General features: G+C 41.8%; 1 protein-coding gene across 1 annotated transcript; it reads left to right on the top strand.

Annotated features, from left to right (window-relative positions):
* Positions 1-218: 218 nt before the first annotated feature.
* Positions 219-8,802, top strand: LOC103141334 (guanine nucleotide-binding protein subunit beta-like protein 1). The gene is made up of 2 exons (XM_007556941.2): positions 219-463; positions 8,392-8,802. The coding sequence occupies exons 1-2, from the start codon at positions 365-367 to the stop codon at positions 8,668-8,670; spliced, it is 378 nt and encodes a 125-aa protein (XP_007557003.1). The 5' UTR covers positions 219-364; the 3' UTR covers positions 8,671-8,802.
* The last annotated feature ends 839 nt before the right edge of the window (positions 8,803-9,641 follow it).

The raw sequence follows: 9,641 nt of genomic DNA, 5'->3' as shown, positions 1-9,641 counted from the left end.
TGCTGCAGAGAGCAGCTGGCTGACGAATGGAGGCCACAACGTCTCTGAGTGTCAGCCGGAGCTTCCAGACTGATAACCTCTGCTCCTCTCAGCTCCCAGCACTACACTAGTTCTTTTTTTTTCTTTTTTTTCTTTTTTTATGGCTTTCTAAACCCCCGTTCTCATCTCACGTCTTAACTTGCGTCGCTCTCCCTCCGTTCCTGCTGTCCCTCCTCCCTCTCTCCCGTCTTCCTCCCCTCTCTTGCAGCCTGACTCGGGTCTCGGACCGCTCCTGTTCGCTGGATACGAGGACGGTTCCCTGTTGCTGTGGGACGTAACCCAGAGGTCCGAGCTGAGCCGTGTCAAAGCCCACCCCGAGCCCATCATGTGCCTGACCTTTAACCCCGGCAGTCTGAGGGGCGTATCGGGCTCCTGCGAGAAGCAGCTCTCTTCATGGATGCTGGACGGCCAGAACCACATACAGGTTAGGAGGCTCGGGGCTTATCCGGCTGATCTGGTTGTGTTTGTTGTTTAGGCTGCAGCTCTGGAGATCCTGAAGATGTGTTGCTACTTTCTGACTTATCCAATCCCTTTATTCATCATTTTTGACCGTTTACAGTTAGCAGTTACCATCTATACATTTATTTTTATTCCCTTCATCAGTTTCTGAGCCTTCAGCTTCTCGTCTTTAATCATAGATATCCTTGTTTATTCACAGTATAGCATCAGCGTCTCAGTATCAACTTTATGCATTATTTACAGCTAGCTAAATTATTTTTTAATATTATGAATTAGAGAAGCACAAAGAAACCATCAAGTAGCGGGACATTTTCCACTTCTCACCTCCAACCGTAAACAATGACTGACAAGCAGGAACAATTTTGTTGTACCAACAAAAGCTCTCCTCAGTGTGGAAGTTATTACTGTGGGAAGAAGACCTTTGTGTTAGCTACTTTCAGTTTTAGTGAGTTCCTTAAAAAATTAATCCAAGGACGTAAGCAGATGTAAGGAAATTGAAACTGTATTTTGCTGCAATAGAGCAACACTTCCAACAGATCACAGTGGGATTGTTTTATCCAACTGAGCCTTCAAACTCCGAGTCAGGTGACATTTTTGAAGTGGAAATGTTTGGAGGAAGGTCAGAATATTAAGTTTGCTGCAGTAATACTAACCATGCTAGGAAGTAAAACAAAACAAACAAACTGAAGTCCATAGAGAGTTTGTCCTTGTTTTAATATATTAGCATGGGTGAGCATACTTTCGCTAGTGCGCTAATAGTGGAACTTATTTTTCGTTTAACACTTTTGCTTCCTTGGAACCGTTTCTGTGCTTAGTTTCCCCTAATTGAACTTTTCTGGATGAATTATAAAGCACTAAATTACTTTGCTGGTTTGTAAACTTTCAGTTGAATAAAGATTAACATCTGTTTGGACAGTTAAGAACTTTTCAAGTGGACATTTATATTCATGCTCTTATTTTGAAAAGAGAGAAGACTTTTTACTTTTTTCCTCTCCTCACATTCTGTCTCCCTTTCTTTCTCTATTTTTTTCTCCTCATAACTTTATTTCAAACAAGAAATGTACAAGAACAAAATAAAACTCAGTAAAGAAAACAATATAAACATAAACAAAATATCCAAGGACATTGTGGAACATGTCAATTATAATCTCAAAATGAAGTTGGAGACTGATGATTATAGTCTTTCAAGGGGAGATATTTTAATTAAAGTTAGCTCTTTAGCATTAGCAACTTTAAATACCAGGTTGGTGTAGCGGTTTAGCGTTAGCAGAACTAATATTTGTTTTTAGAGCTTTAATGTAACTAACTTTTAGTTAGTGGTGCCAACCACTAAAGATGAGTTAAATCCTGTTTAACCACAACTTGTTCGCTCACACACGACATGACATCACTGCTCCTAAAATGAATAATCAATGAGCGCTCAGACTTAACTACCTGCTAACTGATTGTTGTGCCCAGTGGTCATCTAAATCCCATGGAGTGGAATAAATGAATAAATGGCGCCAGAGGAGAGGAGAGTGTTGGCTTTCGCCCGACTTGCTTGGAAAACATTAGGGCCCAAAGAGGAAGAGGCTCAGCGGGGCTCCAGGGGCCATAAATCAGCTGCTGGTTACACAGTGTTGGCAGGACTAGGGGCCAAGGGCCAGACTGAGGCTGTCACTCTAGACTCAAACCACCCACAGACACTCTGAGACAGAGTCTCACAATAGGCCTTGTTAATATGTTCAAAAATAGCAATTGTTGTTGTGAGGAATCTCTTTGTGCATCGAATAAAATCGGAAATTTTAACTGATATTTTAAGAGTAATATAGGAGGAAATTGTTCGTACGTACACTTGGATGCTGCAGACGTCGCAGCATCTCACACTGACGTGTGTTTTTGTGAGAGTCCCAAATTCGCATTCCCCCGCCCCTTCCACACTCACTCAAAGAGATCACATCAGCTTTTGTGCCATAATTCATTGTACATAACAGCTCCTGCTTCAGAGACTTTCTGCCTCATTTGGAAACTGTATTTTCTCTTGATTTCATGAGCAAATAGGAATGCTCCTATTTTTCAGTCAAACCTCATGAATCAACGCCAAGGGGAACCTACGGCTGATATAGTGGGCTCCTGCTCCAGCGAAGGGGTATTATTCTTTCCAGGGCTTTTTACAAATGAACGCTCGAATTAGAAATATTTGCAGAGCTCCCATTTTCTCACCCCGAATGTGTGTCTAGACAAACACGGCACAGGATTTCAGTCGGTATGCCATAAACAGGAGGCGAGCAGTTATTGGGGTTTATTTTGCTAAAGCAACAAAATATTGATTCAGCATGTAATCCAGGATGAGGATGACAGGGGGGGGAAAAGCACAAGGGAAGAGGGGAAGGATTCAGTTGGGGCTTTTAAATTACTCCGAAGTGCAGCTCAGTGTGACGTCCAGACAGCTATCCTCAGCGCTTCCCACAGACGTATTTTCTGTGTGGCCGGGGTGGAGGTCCTGCCGGGTGGCAGGTCCGGGCCACGGCTTCTGACGGACGACCTGCGAGAGGTAATAAAAATATCAAAACCTTGGAGGCCTTTAAGCCAAACAAAAAACACATCTGCAGTAAGGGGAACAGTAGTTCACGGTGGGAGGCTGCAATAAAAACCGGGGAGACTGCAAGTGCCACAGCATCTCACTTCCCACAAATTACCCCGGCAATAAAGCCCAAACAGAGTGCAGTGGAGCTGGCTGGGCGAGGCAGATGGATGGTTTTAGTGAAATCCAGGAGGGAACTGAATTTGACACAAAACAGCGCAGTTATGATTTAATGACACTGGAAGTCTATGAAGTGAGCTTATCTGGGCCAGATAAAGACAGATGGGCACAGGACTGGAGGTTAATGTGTTGCACATGGCTCCCAGAGGCCTTTATCTGCCGTGTGACCCTGCTGGCCTCAGATTGTTTCGTGGTAACAAAGCATCATCTTCAGCCCTGTTTCCCTTCTACTGGGCATTTTTGGGATTGTGAGGCAATTTGGGTGTTGGGGGGTTTACTGGCCGTTAAATTACATAATATAAATACATGGATTTAACTCCTTGTTAAATCCACAAAATGCATAATTTGATTATAATTTGAGTTCATTAATACTTTAGAAGCAAATAAATGTTTGCTTTATTTTATTTTATTTTTATGTTTTTACAAAGTCACACATTGGCACCACCACTCGAGTCCTGTAGAATGCAATAAATCAGCAGCATTTTGCACAGAGTGCAACTGGCCAAGAGTAGATTTGTTTAGATTTGTAAATGCATTCCAATAATTCAGATGAGATGAAATCAAAGCATGAATTAAGATTTCCATTCCAGGAACAGCAATGAAACAAGACACAGTTTTCAACCTTCTCCCACGGTTTCATACAGTAGCTTTACCTTAAACACCAAGAGGCCCAAGGACCACCGTTACCTTTTAATTATAAAAGATAATTAATTATTTTTATTGTTGTTATTAAATGAAGAAAACCGTCTCACAGAGCAGCCTTCCAACTGTGTCTTCCTCACTCAGCTCCTTCAGACTAGTCAGCAGCAATTAGCAAACACCTGGTGGAACTGCACATCAGCTGAGCTCATTAAAGGAGCTACGTCTCAGTTGTTAAAGGGTTAATAGAGGAGCCGTGCTGTGATGAATTCCTAAATGTGGAGCTTCAGAAAGAACAGGAGTTCCTTAAAGAGACAGATGCCTTGTTTTATCTACTAATCTTAACAAAAGATGGCAACAAATTGTCCCACTTCAATGCCTGGACAAGTGCAATCATGAGTTTGTTCAGGAGAGAGAGAAAGAAAAATGCAGGCTGTGGCCTGTAAAAGGCAATAGGAAGACTTCCAGAGTAAGTCGGTCGTGTCTGACAGCTAGCTCTAACTGATGACTGTTCTTCACAGGAAGTCCTGCTCCTCATCTTTTAATGGGACTGTAACAATATGCCCACCCAGTGGTCACCTGTACGGTTTCTCTGTCAAAATAGAAGTGCTGTCCTGATGTTCTTCATCCTCACAGGGCCTATCCCACTTCTGCTAATGCAGCTTTCATAAAAATAAAAAAAACAATATATTAATTGTTTTCCCTCTCCCAATACTTCCTCTTCTCTCCTCCGGTCACCTGTTTCACAAATTTATATCACGTCAGCCAGAGTCAACCGACAAGGCGACAAAAGGCTGTAATCTCCCCTCCGCCGAGTGTGATTCAGGGACAGGGCGTGTCGGGAATACCTGCGAAAAAGCTTCCCGGCCGCTAGGCGCGAGTGAGTGAGCGATGACGGGACGTTTCAGTGGATCTGCGTTAACAGCAAGACGTGTGCCAAGACGAGGAAGAGAAGTGGAGCAGAGCGCGATTGAGACCTGCCACCCTTTCTTCAGTGTGTGCCGAGTCCAATGAAATGGGACAAAAGAGGATGGTGAAGTGTGAGTTCGTGTCAGGACACTTGTAGACCCACAGCGAGTGGGATCCAGCTGTTACGTTAAAGTGATCTCTGGGAAAATGGACAGTTAAACCTGCAACATTCGTGTGTGTGTGTGTGTGTGTGTGTCTGCGTCCTGTGACACACGCAGTACAAAGTACGAAGTAAGATGTTCGTTTGTCCCTGTTACAGCCACTCGGCCCAACAGAGTCAGGCCTGGTTGTTAGTCAACTCCACGTTTTCAATACTCAAATTTAATCCCTAAGGTAAAAAAATAAGACAGTCAAATTATCTCAGCAAAAAGTTATACAGAGTCTAAGCTTGTCTGTTAAATATTTAAGTAAAAAGATGGATATCCAAGGAGCTAATAGTAGGCATAAGATGATAAAAATAATAACAAAAAAAATTGGTTGATAACTAGATTTGACTTTTTCTGCTCTGTGCTTTTATTTAGAAATTTTAAATGTCAACTGAAAATTTTTACAACCTTCTCAAAATAAGTTTAGACACTAAACTTGTACAACCTTCTGTGTCTCAGTTCCAGTTGTGTTAAACTTCCTAATTATTGCTCTTCTAGGCTTAAATAAGTTTCTATAATCCTTTTGCCTATTCGTCTTCTAAGTAAAATACGAAATGTAAAAAAAAAAAAGAAAAAAACTTTATTTTGAAGAAATTGCTAGGCTGAACAATAATTGTGTCACCAGTGATTTTCTTTTTTTTTTTTTTTTTCACTCACTGAAAAAATGTCAAATGAAAGTTTGGGGTTTTCCTACATCTGTCAGATGTGGGATTATGCTGCTGCAGTAGAACTTATTTTTTCCAAACGTGAAGGGTATGCATAATATGTTGAGCCTTATTCTAAGAGCATAATTCTACTGGCTGGTATACCATGTGAAAAAAAAAAAGTTTGATGTTGGATTGATGTTAGTTTTTCTAATGCTTTTATACAGCAAGCTTATAATAACCCACATTTTTCCTTTTCTGTTTAGTTTTTTTTTGTTTTACTAAGTTCATTTTGTAGAGCATTTAATTTAATTTATTTAGTAACTTAATCTTTTAGATGCTTGTTTCCCCCTCGTGTGTTTAGTCCAGGGACTGTTGCCACAAGAAATCCCCCAATAAACAGCGACGCAGCAGCCGGGGGGGACTGCATTCGCCGCTGCACACGGGCATCTTTCATTTTAAATAATGACACAGGACGACCTTTCTTCCGAGTAGCAGTTTTCCTCTCCGCTCTCTCTCTCTCTCTTGGATAGAAAGTAAAAACAATTAACGAGGCGGCCTCGCTGACTGACCATTACTGCAATCATTAGCCATTTACCGCCTGCAGTTGACCCTTAAATGAAACAAATGCCTTTTCCTGACACAAACTATGGGAAGCAAAACAAACAAAAACAGACACTTAAACCCATCATTATCAGGCCTCTAATGCAGACCAGATGGGGAGAGGTAGGGGCATACCACATACCTGAGGTAATAACAAAGCTCAGAACAATCTCTAACTCCCCTGCTTTTCTCTGGATCTGTTTACCCGTCTTGTTCTGTCTGAATGGGCACACACTAGTTTTCATTACAAATGTGTGCAAAACTTTGTTGATATTTTGCTTAGGACACAATTTTACAAATTGCGGTGTTTCCGTCGAATAAGAAACGCTACTAAATTCACACAATATGCTCATTCACACAATAAGTCATTGAAAAACATGCTGCGCCAAACATCCTCCTACCACTTCCTGTTGTCTTCTTCGTCTTCTCCATCAGTAGTAGCAGCTGGTTGTTGATCACATGACTGTAACTACCATACTTCTCTCAGGATCTGGTTTTCTGCCTATATGATCACGCACTTGTTTTCATTACAAACATGTGCAGAACTTTTTTGATATTCCGCTAATGTAAAAAAAACCCCATCATTTCTCAGATTGCGGTGTCAACATCAGTTAAGAGACAATTATAATAAGCAAATATGTTTGTTCACAAGGTAAGTCATTAAAAAACATTCCATACCATCATCTTTCTACCGCTTCCTGTCGCCTTCTTCATCTTTTCATCTGGTTGAGGCATAAAAAGTGTCTCCTTTTCAGTTTTGCTAAAGACACTAATTTTGATGAGGCCAAAAATCCACTTCATGCTAGTGCAAAAAAGTTATCAAAAAACTTTTTTTTCTTTTAAATTGAAATGTTTCTGTTAAAGATTATTTTTTTCGTATTTCCAATTTGCGCAATTTTACAGTCAATGGAAACACAGCTACTGTTTTACGCTGCTGATACCAACAGGGAAGGGTTCATTACCAAAAACAAAATAGGAAAAATGGCACCACTAACTGTTTTGAACTTCTTTCTTTTTTTCTTTTTACTATGATCAATGACATTCCTCTCTCTGTTCTCTCTCTCTCTCCCTCTCACATTCCTCTTGATTCACATCTTGTACCTGGCTTATATCTCCCACATGCAGCTTGCGGACGGGTTCCTGCCCAGAACGGGAGCGCGCATGCAGATACATTCTCCCAACATCTCCTCCCATCCAAGGCTCATTAGTCTCCCCAGACGCAACTTATGAAGTCAATTTTACGCTGTCCAGTTTGATTTCTGCTCCCACGTCCAGATGTTCGCAGCCCATGTAGCGATCCGGCAGATATCCCCGCGCTGCAGAAAGAGCACGTTCTCTCTGCAGGAATGCCCCGCCACAGCAGGCCCTCCAGATACCGATCTGAGTCATTCGTTATAATATGTCAGAAAGTTGCCCTTTTAGAGAGATTGATACAGTCCTTGGGACAGTAGATCACAGGGAGATGGCGCGGGAGACGAGGGGGGGCTGTGGCTAATCTTTAGCAGGCAGAAGCTACACCAGCGTATTCATCAGCAGTCTTCACCTGCTGACCAGAACGTAATTCATCAGAGACGCTTGAAGCAGCTGAGTTTCTGCAAATGAGTTTTTCAGTGAAAGGTCTTCTACTATTTTTTTTTTCTTTTCGCAGTGACACAGGTAACTCGGTTTCCCCACCCCCAGTTCCCTCCTGCGCCCCAACCCAGCGGCGCTAACTCCAAAGCAAATAGTGGGACTCTGAGAGATTTCCTCGGGGCTCTCGCGCCGTAATGTTTTATGGCCGATGATTGAGTCCTGGGAGTTTACGGCCAGGTTCAACAGACCTCCAGCCCTCGCGCCTGGACCTCCGTCATCGTATCAGCTGATAGCATCTCGGTGTGTGTGTTTTCGTTGGCCACGCTTTCCCTGGAGCGAAGTGACTTAGTGATTTATTGACCTAATTTTTATCTTACTAATGTGTGTTTTCTGTTTACTTTTGCTTTTCGTCCTCGAATTCTCGGTTTGTTTGGTTTTATTCTGATCAGACGGTCTCCTCAAAGAAACTACTTGTTAATGTACTCTTCAAACACACAAAGGTGCTGCAAATGCAAATATTTCTCATTCTATTCAAGCAAACTGTTTGCTGAAGGCCTTTGTCTCTGTGGTTTTGCAGCTCCAGGACTACGTGACGTTGGTCAATCCCGGCGTTTCTCAGCTCTGCGTCAGGGGCGACGGGCGGCTGCTGGCATCCGCGGGCTGGGACCACCGAGTGCGAGTGTTCGGCTGGAAGAAGTTGCGGCCGCTGGCGGTCCTTCAGTACCACACGGACATGGTGCTCAGCGTGGCCTTCTCTGATCACCAGGAACCCAGGCAAAGACTGCTGGCTGCTGGGTCCAAGGACCAGCGTGTCAGCCTGTGGTCCATTTACAACCAGAATGCCGACACATGCTGACTCTCTGAGCTCTCCGGGTTTCAGTCTGCAGACTGAAATCAAAATATCCTCTGCTCTGTTTTATAGTGACCTGCTTTGACTCTTGGCGTGGACCGGTGTCAGTTTCTCTCAGCTTGAGAACGCTGAGGAACAAAAAAACAGAACGTAGTTTGCTTTTCTGTTTTAAAATGAGAAAAGCAACAATTATTCCTACTTCTGCTCAAATATATTGTTTTAAAAAAGCTACAAAAAGAGTTACGTTCATTTTGATAGCCTTACCTGGATATTTTGAGTTAATCCCTCCTAAATTTAGTTATTGATATTACTGGGTTAATTAGCAGGGCTATCTGCTGCTGCACCTAACCTGCAGCCAACTGCTTGACAGACAAGCTGCTTGTAGCTTGCTAGCTGTAATTTTACATGTAGCTTCACCTTAATAACAAGACATAAGTGGGATTCCTTTAATTTCCATAATCCTGTTTTTTTAACCAGGATTATGGAAAATGTTTTTACGCTTCTTTCAGCTTTAACAGCGGAGACGAGGCGTTAACAGATGGTGTCATTCCAAAACTTAAAGTTGCTCCCTCCTGTTTCCTGCTATGTCATTAAAAGGTGTTTAAATTACAGCTGCACCTATGAGTGGTCCATGAGATTGGAGTTGTGTAATTCAGTAATTACTTGTTCAAATACTGTTACATTTTTTGTGCATTTTTTCTGTTGAGTAAATACATTAATAGTACAGGCGACAATCATTTTTTTGATCCATAGATTCAATTTTGAGAAGAAAAATCATAATTTAATGCATGAATATCATAATCTCTATTAATTGTTTCATGTACTTTTCTTTATCAAAACACCTGCAAATTTTTTTTATCTTTTCTGAATTACATTGAAATTGATAAAAATTCAAATTGACCAGTCAGATCCCTAACAATACCAGATACTGGTGTTGGTCTAGAAAAGACTAATTGTTATATCCCATTAACTCTTTT

This window comes from Poecilia formosa, unplaced genomic scaffold (assembly GCF_000485575.1).
Source record: "Poecilia formosa unplaced genomic scaffold, Poecilia_formosa-5.1.2 Scaffold82, whole genome shotgun sequence".
In the NCBI taxonomy this organism is placed as follows: Eukaryota; Metazoa; Chordata; class Actinopteri; order Cyprinodontiformes; family Poeciliidae; genus Poecilia; species Poecilia formosa.
This window is presented reverse-complemented; position numbering and strand designations above follow the sequence as displayed.